This window comes from Aquarana catesbeiana, linkage group LG02, assembly GCF_042186555.1.
Source record: "Aquarana catesbeiana isolate 2022-GZ linkage group LG02, ASM4218655v1, whole genome shotgun sequence".
In the NCBI taxonomy this organism is placed as follows: domain Eukaryota; kingdom Metazoa; phylum Chordata; class Amphibia; order Anura; family Ranidae; genus Aquarana; species Aquarana catesbeiana.
In genome coordinates this window covers 40020536-40041213 of record NC_133325.1, presented here as the reverse complement: position 1 = coordinate 40041213, position 20678 = coordinate 40020536, and the positions used below count along the sequence as shown (strand labels likewise).

Here is a 20678-nt window from a genome sequence, read left to right as displayed (position 1 = left end):
GGAGTGGGGGAGGGAATTAAAAAATAATGCCTGTGTCTTAGGCTAGTGCACGAGATGTAAATCACCTGTCACTCACAGCAAGGGGGAGGATTTGACAAAGTTTTTCTCTGTTTGTCAAGATCTCACTGAACAATAAAAGAGGATTGCTCAGAGCTGGATTAACTCTTTGTGACAAGACTGGGCTCAAATGATAGGAAATCTTATACTCTACATTATGATATAAAAAAAAATTCGGGTTTACATCCACTTTTAACCACTTAAAGACTAATCCTTTTTTCTGGCACTTGCTGCTTACAGGTTAAAATCAGTATTTATTGTTAGAAAATTACTCGGAACCCCTATTTTTTTAGCAGAGACCCTAGAGAATTAAATGGTGGTTGTTGCAATATTTTATGTCGCGCTGTATTTGCGCAGCGGTCTTTCAAACACAATTATTTATTTATTTTTTTAAAATACACTTTAATGAATTTAAAAAAACAAAACCAAAAACTAAACAGTAAAGTTATCCCAATTTTATGATTATAATTTTAGCCAAAATCGTGCAGCTCTGATAGACCAACACAAAGTGACACATAATTGTGAAGTGGAAGGAAAATGATAAATGGTTCAACATTCTTTACAAATAAATATGTGGAAAGTGTGGGGTACATTTGTATGGCGCCCCCCGGAGTCAATACTTTGTAGAACCGCCTTTTTGCAATTACAGCTGCAAGTCTTTTTGGGGATGTCTCTACCAGCTTTGTACATCTAGAGAGGGACATTTTTGCCCATTCTTCTTTGCAGAATATCTCAAGCTCTGTCAGATTGGATGGAGAGCGTCTGTGAACAGCAATTTTCAAGTCTTGCCACAGATTCTCAATTGGATTCAGGTCTGGACTGTGACTGGGCCATTCTAACCCATGAATATTCTTTGATCTAAACCATTCCATTGTAGATCTGGCTGTATGTTTAGGGTCGTTGTCCTTCTGGAAGGTGAACCTCCACCCCAGTCTCAAGTCTTTTGTAGACTCTAACAGGTTTTCTTCTAAGATTTCCTTGTATTTGGCTCCATCCATCTTTCCATCAACTCTGACCAGCTTCCCTGTCCCTGCTGACAAAAAGTATCCCCACAACATGATGCTTCCACCACCATGTTTCACAGTGGGGATGTTGAGTTCAGGATGATGTGCAGTGTTAGTTTTCCACCACACATAACGTTTTGCTTTTAGGCCAAAATTTCATTTTTTGTCTCATCTGACCAGAGCACCTTCTTCCACATGTTTGTTGTGTCCCCCACATGGCTTCTCACAAACTGCAAACAGGAAAAATCTAGAGGGGGGAATCTCCCTAATTGGAAAACAGACAGCAATAAAAACTGCCAGGTGTTCTAATCCCTTTATACAAAACTAAACAAAAAAGGTTTTCCCTTTAGTAATACTTCAACAATTATTCCAGACATCGGCATGTTATACATAGTTGCGTTAGTCCAGCTTAAACCAATATAACTGTGTATAGATCATACCTGGCCAACGTTGCTTCGGGGTCCTGCGCTGGTTGTCTGCCTGATCTGCTGCGTTATGAACACAGGAGGTCGGCCTCTCAGCACCATTAAGAGAATGCTTTAAATTTCAATGCAAGGTGTTCTGATTGCACGAGGTGGGGTGGTGATGTCACGCTCTCTCCAATCGGAGATCGCTTTGCATTAAAGTGGAAGAACACCCTGATGAGTTTTTCTCCCTTTTTTCTTCCCTGCAAAGAAAAGGCATAATGTGCTAGGGGGCGACGTGGGCGTCGTTTGTAGGTAAGTGTCACATAATGTGCTAGTATGCATCGCATACTAGCACATTATCTGACATTTGCCTGCAAACGGAGCCCGTGTCGTCGCTGCTGCAGGCCGCATCCATCTTTGCCCGTCTTCCTTCCGGGGGCCGCAGACTCCGGCTGTGTGACTGGCCGGAGCTGCATGATGTCACTCGCGCGGGAGCCGCCGGTCACGGCACACGCTCCTGAATAAATGGCATGGGCGGGTGTTCCTTCAGAGCGCATGCGCCAATGACATCCTCGGTGCGGTATACAGTAAATATCTCCTAAACAGTGCAAGTTTAGATGTTTACAGTACCTATAGGTAAGGCTTACCTATAAGTAGAGATTACACAGGGAGGTTTACAACCTCTTTTTAATGTGCTCAGTATGCAGGAATGCAGCCACTCAGCACAGGACCGGGAAGCAAGTGGTGATCACTGGAGTAGCCGTGTCTGTCAGCGGTTTTCTGCTTCTAGAGGCATCGGCCAAGTATGGTATATCGATATCCCACCCACCTGCACTGCGAGCGAGCGGCCAGTGTTGGTAAAGTGATGTACCCGTATGTTCATGGCTGGGACCTGCTGATCGGCTGTGTCCAATCACAGCCCAGAGCCCTGTGTTAACGTTCAACACAGGGCTCTGTACAGAAGGAGCAATCTGTCAGTTTCTCAACCCTGCAAATATATCCTGGTGAGGGCGCAGTGTTGGTGCACCATATATCCTAGTGAGGGCGGGGTGTTGGTGCGCCATATATCCTGGTGAGGGCGGGGTTTTGGTGCGCCATATATCCTGGTGAGGGCGCGGTGTTGGTGCGCCATATATCCTGGTGAGGGCGCGGTGTTGGTGCGCCATATATCCTGGTGAGGGCGCGGTGTTGGTGCGCCATATATCCTGGTGAGGGCGGGGTGTTGGTGCGCCATATATCCTGGTGAGGGCGGGGTTTTGGTGCGCCATATATCCTGGTGAGGGCGGGGTTTTGGTGCGCCATATATCCTGGTGAGGGCGCGGTGTTGGTGCGCCATATATCCTGGTGAGGGTGCGGTGTTGGTGCGCCATATATCCTGGTGAGGGCGCGGTGTTGGTGCGCCATATATCCTGGTGAGGGCGCGGTGTTGGTGCGCCATATATCCTGGTGAGGGCGCGGTGTTGGTGCGCCATATATCTTGGTGAGGGCGCGGTGTTGGTGCGCCATATATCCTGGTGAGGGCGCGGTGTTGGTGCGCCATATATCCTGGTGAGGGCGCGGTGTTGGTGCGCCATATATCCTGGTGAGGGCGCGGTGTTGGTGCGCCATATATCCTGGTGAGGGCGCGGTGTTGGTGCGCCATATATCCTGGTGAGGGCGCGGTGTTGGTGCGCCATATATCCTGGTGAGGGCGCGGTGTTGGTGCGCCATATATCCTGGTGAGGGCGGGGTGTTGGTGCGCCATATATCCTGGTGAGGGCGGGGTTTTGGTGCGCCATATATCCTGGTGAGGGCGGGGTTTTGGTGCGCCATATATCCTGGTGAGGGCGCGGTGTTGGTGCGCCATATATCCTGGTGAGGGCGCGGTGTTGGTGCGCCATATATCCTGGTGAGGGCGCGGTGTTGGTGCGCCATATATCCTGGTGAGGGCGCGGTGTTGGTGCGCCATATATCCTGGTGAGGGCGCGGTGTTGGTGCGCCATATATCTTGGTGAGGGCGCGGTGTTGGTGCGCCATATATCCTGGTGAGGGCGCGGTGTTGGTGCGCCATATATCCTGGTGAGGGCGCGGTGTTGGTGCGCCATATATCCTGGTGAGGGCGGAGTGATGCTGTCAGGTTGCGCACATTGTGGGTGTCTCTGAAATTTTTTCTACTTTTACAGATTAATGGTGGAAGTGTCTTACAAAATGGTGGAACTTTTACATTATTTTTGGGTCAATTAACTTTCTATAATTTTATGTTGTGTATATACTCTCCTTCTCCTCCGGCACCTTTCCTTCCCCACTCAAACATGCACTGGTTACCCCCATACTTAAAAAACCCTCACTAGACCCCACCTGTTTGAATAACTTAAGACCCATCTCCCTGCTCCCATTTGCCTCCAAGCTCATCGAACGCCTTGTTCATGACCAAATGAGTTGCTACCTCATGGACAATGGACTTTCCTTCTTCCCGGTCCCCCCCCCGTGACTGCGCCATTAATATCAACAACACAACCATTGGTCCCTCCACACATGCCAGGGTCCTGGGTGTAATCCTTGACTCTGACCTCTCCTTCATCCCCCATATCCAATCACTGGCTAAATCCTGCCGCCTTAACCTTCGCAACATCTCCAGAATTCGACCCTTCCTGACTAATGACACCACAAAGCAACTTATTCACTCCTTGATTATTTCCCGCCTCGACTACTGCAACTCTCTCCTTAATGGCCTACCCTTACGCAGGCTATCCCCCCTTCAGTCTATTATGAATGCTGCTGCTAGACTAATACACCTCACTAAGCGATCCGTGACTGCCGCTCCTCTCTGCCAATCCCTTCACTGGCTTCCCCTCCCCCAACGTATAAAATTCAAAATGCTAACCATAACATACAAGGCAATTCACAACATCGCCCCCATCTACATCACCAACCTCATCTGCAGATATCGCCCAAATCGCCCCCTCCGCTCCTCCCAGGACCTCCTGCTCTCTAGCTCCCTTGTTACCTCCTCTCATGCTCGCCTTCAGGACTTCTCCAGAGCCTCTCTCATCCTCTGGAACTCCCTGCCCCAGTATGTCCGATCAGCCCCTACCCTGTCCACCTTTAGGAGATCCCTGAAAACTCATTTAGTCAGGGAAGCCTACCCCACACCCACCTAACAACTCCATCAAATCATTCCCCGCATCTATTACCTTTTGTACCACCACCCCCTCCCTTTAGAATGTAAGCTCTACGAGCAGGGCCCTTCTGTATTGTATTGTAATTGTGTTGTCCCCCTCTACATTGTAAAGCACTGCGTAAACTGTTGGCGTTATATAAATTGTGTATAATAATAATAATATACTCATGCACTTGAACCTTGGTTAGATAAATATTGTGTTTTTTTTTTTCTTATATCCGCTTGCTGTCTGCATACTTATACATACAGTATCTCACAAAAGTGAGTACACCCCTCATATTTTTGTAAATATTTTATTCTCTCTTTTCATGTGACAACACTGAAGAAATGACACTTTGCTACAATGTAAAGTAGTGAGTGTACAGCTTGTATAACAGTGTAAATTTGATGTCCCTTTTGGCAGCAAAGCAGCTCCCCTGTGCAGAATCATGCACCTGTAGGTGATCCTGCACTTCGGGTCTGGGGCGCACATGTGCACCTCTGGCAACCTGCTCCCGCTGTGATTAGACACCGTAGGAACCAATCAGTGGGTCCAGCGTTTGGGAGACGGGCGGATCGCCGTTCTGTGACAAGGGAAGGCTGTGATCCTGTGTTTCTGCCAAGCAGAAGTCTTCCTACAGTACAAGCACCTCCCCCACAGTGAGTAAGCACTCCCTAGAAACACATTAAACCCTTTGATCGCCCCTGATGTTAACCCCTTTTCTGCCAGTGTCCTTAGTACAGTGGCAGTGCAGATTTTTAGCACTTTTCACTGTATTAGTGGCAATAAGTGTCCGATTTGTTTGCTGCAATGTCGCAGTCCACCTATCAGTCGCTGATCGCCATTACTAGTTTAAAAATAAGATTCCATAAATCTATCCCGTAGTTTGTAGACGCTAAAACTTTTGCGCAAACCAATCAATATACGCTAATTGGGATTTTATATTACCAAAATATATAGCAGAATACATATTGGCCTAAATTGATGAAGACATTTATTTGATTAAAAAAAAATAATTATTGATATGTTTTAAAGCAGAAAGTAAGAGAATATATATATATATATATATATATATATATATATATATATATATATATATATATATATATATATATATATATATATATATATATATATATATATATAAAATTATAATTATAATTTTATTTGGCTACAGTGTCGCACAACCGCACAGTTGTCAGTTAAATTAATGCAGTGCCGTATCGCAAAACATGGCCTGGTCATGAAGGGGGGTAAATCTTCCAGAGGGAAAGTGGTTAATGGTGGAAGCCTCTTATGAATTGGTGGAACTGTTACATTATTTATGGATCAATTAGCGCTCTATAGATTTATGTTGTGTATATACTCATGCACTTTAACCTTGGTTGGATACGCATTGATTTTTTTACTAATGAATTATCAATATCATTATTTGCTTTTCTATTTTCAGTGTCCAGAGTCCTGGTTGAACTTCATCTGAAATTGATGCGGAAGATCGGGAAGTCTGTCACTTTTGACAGATGGGAGAAATATCTGATCAAGGTACTATACAAATAAAATTGTGATGTCCTTGTTTCATTTTTTTTTTTTTTTTTTTATAAGTAAATTATTAAATTAATTTCAACAAGAGTTTTCATGCATTTAATTTCCAAATATACATTTTTCTTTACTGGTAACACATACAGTGCATCTGGAAAGTATTCACAGAGCTTCACTTTTTCCACATTTTGTGTTTGCAGCCTTATTCTAAAATAGTTTAAATTCATTAATTCCCTCAAAATTCTGCAAACAATACCCTATAATGACAACGTGACAAGAAGTTGCTTTGAAAGCTTTGCAAAGGGAGGTGAGCAAGAACCCGATGGTCACTCTGATAGAGCTCCAGTGTTTCTCTGTGGAGAGAGGAGAACCTTCCAGAAGAACAAGAGACGTTTGTTTGAAATCCTTTGCAAAATTATTAAAAATAAAAAGTGAAAACAATCTCATGTACAGTAATCACAGTCTTTCCCATAACACTCAAAATTTAGCTCAGGTGCTTGATGTTTCCACTGATCATCCTTGAGATGTTTCTACAACTTGACTGTAGTCCACCTGTGGTAAATTCAGTTGATTGGACATGATTTGGAAAGGCACACACCGTTCTATATAAGGTCCCACAGTTAACAGTGCATGTCGGAGCACAAACCAAGCCATGAAGTCCAAGGAATTGTCTGTAGACCTCGGAGACAGGATTGTATGGAGGCACAGATCTGGGGAAGGGTATAGAAACATTTCTGCAGCATTGAAGGTCCCAATGAGTACATCATCATCCATAAATGGAAGAAGTTTGGAACCACCAGGACTCTTCCTAGAGCGGGCCGCCCAGCCAAACTGTGACCGGGGGAGATGGGCCTTAGTCAGGGAGGTGACCAAGAACCTGAATGGTCACTCTGACAGAGAGAGTAGAACCTTCCAGAGGAACAACTATCTCTGCAGCACTCCATCAATCAGGCCTGTATGGTAGAGTGGCCAGACGGAAGCCACTCCTCAGTAAAAGGCACATGACAGCCCACCTAGAGTTTGCCAAAAGGCACCTAAAGAACTCTCCAACCATGAGAAACCAAATTCTCTGGTCTGATGAAAAAAAAGATTGAGCTCTTTGGCCTGAATGGCAAGCATCATGCCTGGAGGAAACCACTCACCGCTCATCACCTGGCCAATACCATCCCTACAATGAAGCATGGTGGTGTCAGCATCATGCTGTGGGGATGTTTTTCAATGGCAGGAACTGGGAGACTAGTCAGGATCGAGGGAAAGATGAATGCAGCAATGTACAGACACATTCTTGATGAAAACCGGCTCGAGCGCTCTGGACCTCCACACTGGGGCGAAGGCTCATCTCCCAACAGGACAACGACCCTAAGCACACATGCAAGATAAAAAAAAAAGAGTGGCTACAGGACAACTTTGAATGTCCTTGAGTGGCACAGCCAGAGTCCAGACTTGAACCCGATTGATTATCTCTGGAGAGATCTGAAAATAGCTGTACACCGACTCTCCCCATCCAACCTGATGGAGCTTGAGAGGTCCTGCAAAGAAGAATGGGAGAAACTGCCCAAAAATAGTTGTGCCAAGCTTGTAGCATCATACTCAAAAAGACTTGAGGCTGTAATTGGTGCCAACGGTGCTTCAACATAGTATTGAGCAAAGGCTGTGAAGACTTATGTACATGGGATTTATTTTATTTTTAATAAATTTGTAAAGATTTCAAACAAACTTCTTTAACGTTGTCATTATGGGGTATTGTTTGTAGGATTTTGAGGAAAATAATTCATTTAATTCATTTTGGAATAAGGGTGTAACATAACAAAATGAAATGGTGAAAATGCAAATATGTTCTGTTTTTCAGCAGGTCTGCTATGCAGGATTTACATTTTGAACAGAATGTGTCACAAATCCTAAGCAGAGGGTCACTTATAATTCATCATACAAGTCTGTAGGTTTGAGAAGCAAAAAAATCTGAATATCCACTTCAGCTCCGGAAGATTTTACCCCTTTTATGACCAGGCCATTTTTTGCTATTCAGCACTGCACTACTTTAACTGACAATTGCGCGGTTATGCAAAGCTATCCAAAATTGATACCCCCCCCCACAAATAGAGCTTTGTTTTGGTGGTATTTTATCACCTCTGCATTTTCTTTTTTGTGCTATAAACCAAAAAAGAGCTTAAATTAAAAAAAAAAAAAAAAAAGTTCTACTTTGTTTATAAAACATATCCAATAAAAAAAAAAAAAAAAAAATAGAAATCAAATGTATTCATACATTTTAGGCCAAAATGTATTCTGTCCTTGGTAAAAATTTTTATATATATATTATATATAATGTGTGTGTGTGTGTGTGTGTGTGTGTGTGTGTATGTATATGTGTATATATATATATATATATATATATATATATATATATATATATATATATATATATATATATATATATATATATATATATATATATATAAAATATATTTTATTGGTTTACGTGATAGTTATAATGTCTAAAAGCTAGGAGATGTATGTTGCCATTTTTATTTATTTATTTTTTTAATACTAGTAATCTAACGGGCAATCTAACACTAACTGACAATTGTGGGAACAGCCACTGTCATCTCCAGTGACACTAATACAGTGATCAGTGCTAATACTATACACTGGCTGCGAAGGGGTTAACATCTGGGGCAATCAAAGGGTTAAATGGGTACCGTATATACTCGAGTATCGGAAAGTGTCAAGCACTTTTCTGCAGCAGAGAATGACATTTTCAGAACCAACTTTGGGGCCCCGTATCTCGGGGGCCACTTCAAGCTAGGAACCCCAAATTTGGTGTGCAAACCCAGTGGAAAATGTCATTCTCTGCTGCAGAAAAGTGCTTGACATTTTCCGAACCAACTTTGGGGCCCCGTATCTCGGGGCCACTTGGTGCTAGGAACCCCAGCTTTGGATATGTTGTAGTGCTAGTTCCACTGGGTTTCCACTGGGTTCCTAGCACCAAGTGGCCCCGAAATACGGGGCCCCAAAGTCGGTCAACTGTGTCCATCTGCAGCAATGTCATTTCGGGGCCCTTTGGGTTCAGAGACCCCGAATTTCGGCTGCAGCTAGGGGGCATCTAGGAACCCTTAACTACCGAGTTTGAAGTTCGGGGGACCTATGGCTGCAAATGGGCACAGTGAGGCTGCAAATGGGCATTGTTGATCCTCTTTTCCACTTACAGTAGCTGTGCATTTCTCACCCTCGTCTTATACTCGGGTCAATAAGTTTTTCCCAGTTTTTTGTGGTAAAATTAGGTGCCTCGGCTTATAATCGGGTCGGCTTATAATCGGGTCGGCTTATATTCGGGTCGGCTTATATTCGGGTCGGCTTATATTTGGGTCGGCTTATATTTGGGTCGGCTTATATTTGGGTCGGCTTATATTTGGGTCGGCTTATATTTGGGTCGGCTTATATTTGGGTCGGCTTATATTTGGGTCGGCTTATATTTGGGTCGGCTTATATTCGGGTCGGCTTATATTCGGGTCGGCTTATATTCGGGTCGGCTTATATTCGGGTCGGCTTATATTCGGGTCGGCTTATATTCGGGTCGGCTTATATTCGGGTCGGCTTATATTCGGGTCGGCTTATATTCGGGTCGGCTTATATTCGGGTCGGCTTATACTCGAGTATATACAGTACCTAACTATGTTGACTGTGTGTACTGTGAGGTGTTTTTACAAAGGGACGTGCCGGTTTTTATTCTCTGCTTTGCAGGGAAACAAAAACCAGCACACTGCTGCTTTCAGAAGAGAGCTTTGTATTGTTTACATAAACAAAGCTATCGCTCGCTCCAACGATTGGCGGGTCCCGGGCCTTAAATTATTGGCCAGGAATGGGTGATCGCAATGTGCAGCGGGCGCGCGCGCGCCACCTACCCGGGAAAGCATAACCACATATATATGTGATTTTGCACAGCCGGCCTGCATTGTAGCACTAAAACTACAGTGCGTGCTCGGCAAGTGGATTTACTGTATATGAAAACGGCGTCTGTTTGAAGTGGAATATCGTTGATATAATAGCAGTATCCAATATCCTCTTCAACAGCGGACGGTACTCTTTCAGATAAAAGTGGTTTCTGCTGCGGATTCGCCGCAAGATTGATTTTATCGGTGGGTGGAGAGGGCCCCCCCCCCACTTTGCTCCGGTGCCCTCCTACGCTTACCGGAGCCGTCGGCAGCGGCGGAGGCGATTGGATCTTCACCCTTGCTGGGTATGGAGATGAGTGAGGGGAAGATGGCCCCCACCTGTCTCCATGACATTGCAGGGCGGAAGCGACGTCAAAACGTCACTTCCACCCATAGCTCTTAAAGGGCTATTTTTTTTTTTTTTAATTGCATTTTAGTGTAAATATGAGATGTGAGGTCTTTTTGACCCCAGATCTCATATTTAAGAGGTCCTGTCATGCTTCTTTTCTATTACAAGGGATGTTTACAAAAAAAAAAAAAAGTGACACCTTTTTTTTTTTTTTTAATTTTTTTAAAGTATGAGAGGTAAAATAAATTAAAGTAAAAATTTTTTCTTAAACGCGCCCCGTCCCGCCGAGATCACGTGCAGAAGCGAACGTATAGGTGAGTAGCGCTCGCATATGAAAATGGTGTTCAAACCACACATGTGAGGTATCGCCGCGATCAGTAGAGCGAGAGCAATAATTCTATGCCCTGGACCTCCTCTGTAACTTAAAACATGCAACCTGTAGAATCTTTTAAACGTCGCCTATGGAGATTTTTAAGGGTAAAAGTTTGTCGCCATTCCAGGAGCGGGTGCAATTTTGAATTGTGACATGTTTGGTATCAATTTACTCGGCGTAACATTATCTTTGACAATATTAAAAAAAATTAGGCGAACTTTACTGTTGTCTTATTTTTTAATTAAAAAAAGTGTATTTCTTCCAAAAAAAAACTGTGCTTGTAAGACCGCTGCGCAAATACGGTGTGACAAAGTATTTCAACAACAGCCATTTTATTCTCCAGGTTTTTAGAAAAAAAAAAAACGTATAATGTTTGGGGGTTCTAAAGTAATTTTCTAGCAAAAAAAAAAGAGGCTCGGTCCTTTAGTGGTTAACCGCTTGCCGCCCAGCGCACGACGATATACGTCGGCACAATGGCACGGCTGCACATATGGGCGTACCCGTACCTCCCCTTTAAATCGATGGCTAGTGAGCGCATGCTGCGTAAGCGTTCCGCGGACGCTATGTCCACCAGTGGCCCGCAATCGTGACACGGAGAGGCAGAACGGGGAGATGCCTATGTAAACAAGGCATTTCCCTGTTCTGCCTAGCAACATGACAGGGATCTACTGCTCCCAGTGATTTCTGTCATGTTCTTGTGAGCCCATCCTCCCCGTCCCCCCCCCCCCCCCCCCAGTTAGAACACACACAGAGGGAACACATTTAACCCCTTGATCGCCCCCTAGTGTTTAATCTCCTTCCCTGCCAGTGACATTTACACAGTAATGGGTGCATTTTTATAGCTCTGATTGCTGTTTAAATGTCAGTGGTCCCAAAATAGTGTCAAAAGTGTCCGATCTGTCCGCCACAATGTCGCAGTCACGATAAAAATTCCAGATTGCCGCCATTACTAATAAAAATAAATAAATAAATGAATAATAAAAATGACACAAATCTATCCCTTATTTTGTAGACGCGTTAACTTTTGCGCAAACAAATCAATATATGCTTGTTGCGATATTTTTGTTAAAAAAAAAAAAATAAATAAATAATAATGTAGAAGAATATATATTTGCCTAAACTGAGGAAGAAATTTTTTTTTTTTTTAAATCTATCTATCTCTATATATCTCCATCATCATCTCTAATCTCCATCATTTTATATATATATATATATATATATATATATATATATATATATTATAAACAAAACGTAAATTTTTTTTCAAAATTGTCGCTCCTTTTTTTTTTTTTTTTTTTGTTTTATAGCGCAAAAACTAAGAACCGCAGAGGTGATCAAATACCACCAAAAATCAATTTTGTTTGGGTGCAAGGTCGCACGGCCGCGCAATTGTCAGTTAAAGTGTTGCAGTGCCGCATTGCAAAAAATGGTCTGGTCATTAAGGGGGGGGGGGGATGTTCCCGGGGCTGAAGTGGTTAAACTGTTGTGAATAGATCATAAATGGCAAGAAACCAATAAGAAAAAAAATACACTTTTATAACAATGGAACGCCTCTTTTTTGGCGATCGTGTAAACCTGGTACTAGATTACATATATCGTGCTTTATAAACAAACTTCTTTCAGTATTTTCTGGTGCACATGGAGAGAGGTGAGCAGTTCACTGACCCCCAAATGTGGAGAAAATTCTCAGCGCTTTCCAATGTATTGAAGATTGATTTTCCAAGTTATACGGAGGTCCTATAATTATAATGTGCCTTTTTTTTCCCCCCTAAAATAAAAAAAATGATGAGAGATAGAGATTTCTTCTTCCTTTTTTTTTTTTTTTTTTGTTTTTTTTTTTTGTTCTTAGGGTTAAAGGTTTTGCATAAATAAAAGCTGATCGTTGTAAGCACCCCTGTCGGTGGTAAATGGTTTTTCACATCCCTCCAACTGCTACCTGCAAGAGAGCTTAGCTTGTTCTTTTGAAAAACAGAGTTACTGGATCACCAGGTGAAAATAAGGCAAAGAAAATGAATGCAGCCATCACATCTGAGAGTTGGTAAGCTGTAACCACTTGCCGACTACTATACATGCGCTATATTGCCAAAAATATTGGGACACCTGCCTTTACACGCACATGAACTTTAATGGCATCCCAGTCTTAGTCTGTAGGGTTCAATATTGAGTTGGCCCACCCTTTGCAGCTATAACAACTTCAACTCTTCTGGGAAGGCTATCCACAAGGTTTAGGAGTGTGTCTATGGGAATGTTTGACCATTCTTCCAGAAGCGCATTTGTGAGGTCAGGCACTGATGCTGGATGAGAAGGCCTGGCTTGCTGTTTCCACTCTAATTCATCCCAAAGGTTTTCTATCTTCCCATGAGTGCCATCAGTGAGTTCCCTACAGTGCCACTACAGCGTTTATCAGTGCCACCCTATCAGTGGATCCTCATCAGTGCCCGTAAATGTCGTAAAAATGTGTAGTAAAAAAAAAAAAAAAAAAAAGCGTAACTCACTGCGGCAGAATGGCACAGCTGTGCGATACGACGTGACGTTACCTTCCGTCACTTCACCTTCTGGCCACTAGGGGCACACGCCTGCAGCATGTACCAGGAGCCGATGCCCTGCAGGACTTAGAAGGAAGATTAGCGGCTTTAATCGCATCCTCCATCCAAGGGGATAGGAAGCATGCTAGATCCCTCTCTCCCACTCCAAACCCTTTACCATAGGAACAGTGGGGACAAGATGAGGTGTCAGACGATCGAGAGGAAAAACAAACCGATTATTCCTCTGCGGAGGAAACAGCTGATGAATCAGCTTCACAATCTGAGGTGCAAATCCTTACGTAAATGGTTCGTTCCACTTTTTCATGCTACTCCTAACAGAGTTAGCTGAAAGTCGGGTTTCCTCTTTGGGTTCTTTGAGATATTTACAATCTTTGCATGCGTTTCCGGTCCATGCATTACTAGAAAAGCTTATTTATGGTGAATGGGATCATCTGGATAAGCATTTTGTCCCTCCAAAGAGGTTCTCAGTTCTCTATCCGTTGGAGGAAAAATTCACCAAAAAGTGGAAGGTTCCAGCAGTTGACGCTGCAATTTCCAGTGTTAATAAAAGTCTAAAGGCCCATACACACAGTCGGACTTTTTGACAACAAACATGCAAATTAGCTGTTTTTAAGGCAACATCCGACCGTGTGTACGCTCCATCGGACAAACTTTTTCAGTTTTCATCGGACAAATGGCTGTGCGAACAGACAAACTTGGCGCCAACAAAAGTCCTACGTCGGCAAGTCCAATCATGTGTACACAAAACCATCGGGCTTTAGTACAAAGTACAAACACACATGCTCAGAACCAATGCAAAAGATCAGACAACAATACAGAAGTTGACTAAAGGGTGGCGTCGGAGAATTGAACGTCGTCGGTACGTTGCAACGTCACTATGTTCGTGTTTGTTGCCTAAAAAGTCCTGCCGTGTGTATGCAATACAAGTTCAGGGCCAACGCCCTTTGGACAGAAATCCATGGGAAAGTTTGTTTAAAGTCCGATCGTGTGTACAAGGCTTTACTTGTCCAGTAGACAATGCACAAATGCTTAAGGATCCAACAGTTAAGAAGTTGGAATTCCTGGTAAAATTTTTCCTTAGCAAGGACCGTTACTCAGGCTGCAGTCGCAGCAATAGGCATCTGTCAGTCCTTAAAGGACAAATTCACGGAGGCTCTTAAAGAGCTCCCTGCACAACAGGCGTGTGAGTTGGCTGAGCTACCAAAAGCATTGTTTTGCCATAGATGCTATGAAGGATTCCCTTCACCAGGCGTCCACCTTGCGCTTGTGCTAGTACACATGCATAGGACCCTTTGGTTAAAAGATTGGTCTGCCGAAGCACCTTGCAAGGAGCTTCTGACTGGTTTCCCTTTTCATGGGGAGCGACTATTTGGCGATGATTTGGATAATTACATCCAGACGATTTCTAGTGGAAAGAGTACTCTTTTGCCAGTCAAATGAAAGTATAAATGTCCTTCATTTAAACAGACTTTTTCTCCTGCGCCAGGGGCCTCCGCCTCTAGGTAGTGGCGACAGCCTCTGCCTTCAGACTGTAGAGGAAAACCTCAGGGTCAGACCCAGGCACAAAAGAAGACCTGGGGCCGCAAATCTGCAAATCAGAATACTAAAGCCTCATCATGAAGAGGTGTCCCCCCTCACCAGAGATGGGGGGAAGACTTCTGAAATACTTAGAAATCTGGCAAGGGGAAATTCAGGACAGATGGGTCATCTCCACAGTGTCTCTAGGATACAAACTAGAATTTTGGGAGTTCCCACCGTCTCGTTTCCTGAGATCAAACGTTCCCAAAGACCCAGGGAAAAAGCAATCCCTGTTTCAAGCATTAGACCTTTTTTTGTCTCAGGGGGTGATCATACAAATCCCCACAGAAGAGCAAGGTTTGGGGTTCTATTCAAACCTGTTTACGGTACCAAAAATGGGGATGTCAGACCCCTTCTAGATCTAAGTAATCTAAATCAGTTCCTGAAGATCCGCTTCTTTCGCATGGAGTCAATCAAGTCAGTAGTTTCCATCCTACAAGGAAGAGAACTTATGGCATCCATCGACATCAGAGATGCATATCTGCATGTCCCTATATTTCCTGCTCACCAGAGATTTCTGCGGTTCGAAGTAGAACAGCACTTTCAGTTTGTATCATTGCTACTTCGGGCTAGCTACAGCACCCCGGGTGTTCACAAAAGTACTCGCCCCACCTCTAGACAGGCTAAGGGCACAGGGCATAACAGTCTTGGCATACCTAGATGATCTATTGTTAATAGACCAGTCAGTGGCTCGCTTGGAGCAAAGTATACTCAATACAACCAGTTACCTGGAAAGTCTGGGTTGGATTCTCCAACCTAGAGAAGTCTTCTTTAAAGCAGCTAAGAAAGCTGGAATATTTGGGCCTGATCATAGACACAGCCCAGAAAAGGGTGTTTTTGCCTCCGGCAAAGATCAGCTCCATACAAGAGCTGGCACGGATGGTCAGGTCAAAAAGAGATCCCTCAATTCGCCTTTGAATGAGGTTGTTAGGAAAGATGGTAGCTTCATTCAAAGAAGTTCCCTATGCACAGTTCCATTCAAGACTGTTGCAAAACAGTATCCTGTCTGCTTGGAACAAAATGACCCAAGCAATGCGGCTGTCCCCAAGAGTGTCCCAAATCCTCAGTTGGTGGTTACTAACCCAGAATCTGCCGAAAGGAAAATCCTTCAGACCAATTATCTGGAAAGTAGTAACGACAGATGCCAGCCTCTCAGGCCGGGGAGCAGTACTAGAGAAAACGACTGTCCAGGGACTGTGGTCAAGATCCGAAAGAGCCCTGACCATCAACATCCTAGAGATTCGGGCAATGTGTCTGGCTTTGAAAACCTGGACCTCCAGGTTAAAGAATTGTCCTGTCAGGATCCAATCTGACAATGCCACAGCTGTGGCCTATATCAATCACCAAGGGGGCACCAAGAGTCTCTCAGCTCAGAGAGAGGTGAACCATATTCTAACTTCGGCAGAAAAGAATATCCCATGCCTATCGGCAGCTTTCATCCTGGGTGCAGAGAATTGGCAGGCGGACTACTTAAGTTGCCAGCAGTTATTCCCAGGGGAATGGTCTCCTCACCCCAAAATTTTTCGGGCGGTTTGCCAAAGATGGGGGACTCCGGACGTAGATCGTCTAGTGTCCAGATTCAACATGAAGTTAGTTAACTTTGTGTCCAGGACAAGGGATCCATCCGCATGCGGAACAGATGCGTTGGTGAATCCGTGGGATCAGTTCTCACTGATCTATGCATTTCCCCCCCTATTCAGTTGCTGCCTCGACTTCTTTGCAGGATCAAGCTGGGAAGAAAGCTGGTAATTCTGGTAGGACCAGCATGGCCCAGAAGGTCATGGTATGCAGAAATCGTAAAGATGGCAGTGGAGGGTCCATGGCTCCTCCCACTATGGCCAGACCTGCTTTCACAGGGGCCGATATTCCATCCTACTTTACGAACACTAAATTTAACGGCCTGGCTATTGAAACCCACATTCTGAAGAAACGTGGGCTTTCCGGGTCAGTTATCTCAACTTTGATTAATGCAAGGAAGCCAGCTTCCAGAACTATGTATTGTAGAGTTTGGAAGGCTTATGTTTCCTGGTGTGAATCCAAGAGTTGGCACCCTCGGAGATATATCATAGGCAGGATTCTTGCCTCTCTACAATTATGCGTAGAGATGAAGTTGGCCCTGAGTACTATTAAGGGCCAAGTCTCAGCCTTATCAATTTTTTTTCAAAGACCACGTGCTACGCATTCTTTAGTCCAGGGTTTTAAGGGGTGATGCGGATTAATGCGCCAGGTAAAACACCTTTGGGCCCTTGGGACTTGAATTTAGTTTTGTCAGTGTTACAAAAACAGCCATTTGAACCGATACAGCATATTCCCTTAGTCCTTTTGACAAGGAAGCTGGTATTTTTGGTTGCTATATCCTCAGCAAGGAGGGTTTCGGAATTGGCTGCTCTTTCTTGTAAAGAGCCACATTTGATTTTTCTATGAGGACAGAGTGGTGTTACGCCCTCGTCCAGGCTTTTTGCCAAAAGTAGTTTCAGGTTTTCACCTGAACCAAGATATTGTCCTGCCATCGTTTTTTTCAAAAACCATATTCCAGGGAAGAAAAGTCACTACATTGTCTTGATGTGGTGAGAGCAGTGAAAATCTATTTTAAAGACAACTGCCCAGATTCTTAAGACTGATGTCTTATTTATTCTGCCAGAGGGTCCTAAGAAAGGACAGGCAGCATCGAAATCCACTGCCGCTAAGTGGATTCGAGAGGTGATAATTCAAGCTTATGATTTAAAGGGTAAAAATCCCCCATATCAAGTTAAGGCGCACTCTACCAGAGAGGTCAGTGCTTCTTGAGCAGTGCGTCACCAGGCCTCCTTTGTTCAGATCTGCAAGGCCGCAACTTTGTCTTCAGTGCATACATTCACAAAATGTTATCAAGTGGATGTAAGGAGGAATGAGGATATCGCCTTCGGATGCAGTGTGCTGCAGGCAGCAGTATAAGTCCTCAGGTCTGGGGGTGCCCTACGGGTTGTGTCTCCCTCCCCTCAAGTAGCATTGCTATGGGACGTCCCATTAAGTAATTACTTAAGGCTCTGTGTCCCGTGATGTACGATAAAGAAAATAGGATTTTTATTACAGCTTACCTGTAAAATCCTTTTCTTGGAGTACATCACGGGCTACAGAGGTCCCGCCCCTCTTTTTATGGGGTCTAAGTATATTGCTCGGCTACCAACCTGAGGTACCCCTGGAAGGAGGACGGTTTATATAGGGGAGTCAACTTCCTGGATTGGGTTTACCAGTGTCAACACCTGAAGGTGGCCCATAACCCATTAAGTAATTACTTAAGGCTCTGTGTCCCGCGATGTACTCCAAGAAAAGGATTTTTACAGGTAAGAAGTTATAAAAATCCTATTTTTTTTTCCCCAAAAAAATTGCGTTTGAAAAACTGCTGCGCAAATACCCTGTGAAATTAAAATGGTGTTCATTGCAATTTTTTTTTATCTCTAAGGTCTCTGCTAAAATGATTTAATGTTTGGGGATTCTATATAATTTTATAGAAAAAATTACTGATTTTTTTTACTTGTAAACAATAAAGTGCCAGAAAAGGCTTGGTCTTCAAGTGGTTAATCAGATGCAATACCTAAAGTCGCATGTTGGATAAAATAGTGCGTTGTTTCGAGTGCTATTATGTAGAGCTGCACAATTAATAGTCAAGAATCGTTATCGCGATCTTGAATAAAGTGTTTCACAATTCTTTCTATGCAAAGAATTCTCTCTGCTCTTCTGAAGCCACAGCCCTCAAAAGAAAGGAAGAGAAAAAACGGTCAGTCTGCCAAGAAACAAAACATTCTTTATCAGTTGAACTTAAGTATAAACATTGTAACAATTTGTCAATGGACTAGACTTCCTGTGTAAGTGAAAAAATTTAACCACTTAAATACTAAACCTTTTTCTGACATTTGTTGGTTTCAAGTTAAAATCATTTTTTTTTTTTTTTTTGCTAGAAAATTACTTAGAACCCCCAAACATATATTTTTTTTTTAGTAGACACCCTAGAGAATAAAATGGTGGTTGTTGCAATATTTTATGTCACACTGTATTTGCGCAGCGGTCTTTCAAATGCAGTACTTTAATGAATTAAAAAAACTAAATCTAACTAGTAAAGTTAGCCCATTTTTTTTTTTTTTTTTTGTATAATGTGAAAGATTTTACGGCACGAGAATCGTGATCTTTTTATTCTAAGCAAAAACATCGTGATTCTCATTTTGGCCAGAATCGTGCAGCTCTATCTACTATTATGTCTGAGGGACGGTTGTAGTTCTGGGCATATTCTACAAATTGAGCTGCTTTTCTAAAAAAGTAAGTTCATGGTAACTCTTTTTATTTTCTCTTCGTAATTCCAGATCTGTCAGGACTATAACAGTACCTGGGCCTGGGAGATGGAGAAGAAAGGCTACCTGGAGATGAGTGTGGAGTGTAAAGTGGGTCTGCTGAAGGTAAGATGCAGTTGAAAAACATTATATGGAAATGGTATTGCCAGCCAAAGGAGTTGTACTGCCAGACAGTACAGCCAGGTATCTGACCTCCGTTGTAGTTAATGGAAATATACTGGGGTTGATTTACTAGAACTGAAGAATGCAAAATCTGGTGTAGCTGTGCATATCAAACAAGCAGCTTCCAATTTTCTTTTTTGTCAAAGCTTAATTGAACAAGCTGAAGTTAGAAGCTGATTGGCTGCCATGCAGAGCTGCACCAGATTTTGCACTCTTCAGTTTTAGTAAATCAACCCCACAGTCATTTCTTTGTTAAAGATACTTCCTTTCTATGTGTTGTCAGGAATATAAATGTATACAGTGTCTTGAAAAAGTATTCATACCCCTTGAAATTCTCCACATTTTGTCATGTTACAACCAAAAACGTAAATGTATTTTATTGGGATTTTATGTGATAGACCAACACAAAGTGGCACATAATTGTGAAGTGGAAGGAAAATGATAAATGGTTTTCAAAGTTTTTTACAAATAAATATGTGAAAAGTGTGGGGTACATTTGTATTCAGCCCCCCGGAGTCAATACTTTATAGAACCTCCTTTCACTGCAATTACAGCTGGAAGTCTTTTTGGTGATGTCTCTACCAGCTTTGCACATCTAGAGAGGGACATTTTTGCCCATTCTTCTTTGCAAAATGGCTCAAGCTCTGTCAGATTGGATGGAGAGCGTCTGTGAACTGCAATTTTTAAATCTTGCCACAGATTCTCAATTGGATTTAGGTCTGGACCATGACTGGACCATTCTAACCCATGAATATGCTTTGATCTAAACCATTCCATTGTAGCTCTGGCTGTATGTTTAGGGTCGTTGTCTCATCTGACCAGAGCACCTTCTTCCACATGTTTGCTGTGTGCCCCACATGGCTTCTTGTAAACTGAAAACGGGACTTCTTATGACTTTCTTTCAACAATGGCTTTCTTCTTGCCACTCTTCCATAAAGACCAGATTTGTGGAGAGCACGACACGACTAATAGTTGTCCTGTGGACAGATTCTCCCACCTGAGCTGTGGATCTCTGCAGCTCCTCCAGAGTTACCATGGGCCTCTTGGCTGCTTCTCTGATTAATGTTCTCCTTGCCCGGCCTGTCAGTTTAGGTGGACGGCCATGTCTTGGTAGGTTTGCAGTTGTGCCATACTCTTTCCATTTTCAGATGATGGATTGAACAGAGCTCCGTGAGATGTTCAAAGCTTGGGATATTTTTTTTATAACCTAACCCTGCTTTATACTTCTCCACAACTTTATCCCTGACCTGTCTGGTGTGTTCCTTGGCC

General features: G+C 43.2%; 1 protein-coding gene across 2 annotated transcripts in view; it reads left to right on the top strand.

The window, feature by feature from the left end:
• Nucleotides 1-20678, top strand: part of RSF1 (remodeling and spacing factor 1) — a 98923-nt gene that overhangs the window by 10593 nt on the left and 67652 nt on the right. For both annotated transcript variants that reach the window (XM_073612809.1, XM_073612810.1), the window contains exons 2-3: nt 6059-6150; nt 19260-19352. In XM_073612809.1, coding sequence (XP_073468910.1) covers nt 6059-6150; nt 19260-19352 — 185 coding nt within the window. The remainder of the gene's footprint in view (nt 1-6058; nt 6151-19259; nt 19353-20678) is intronic.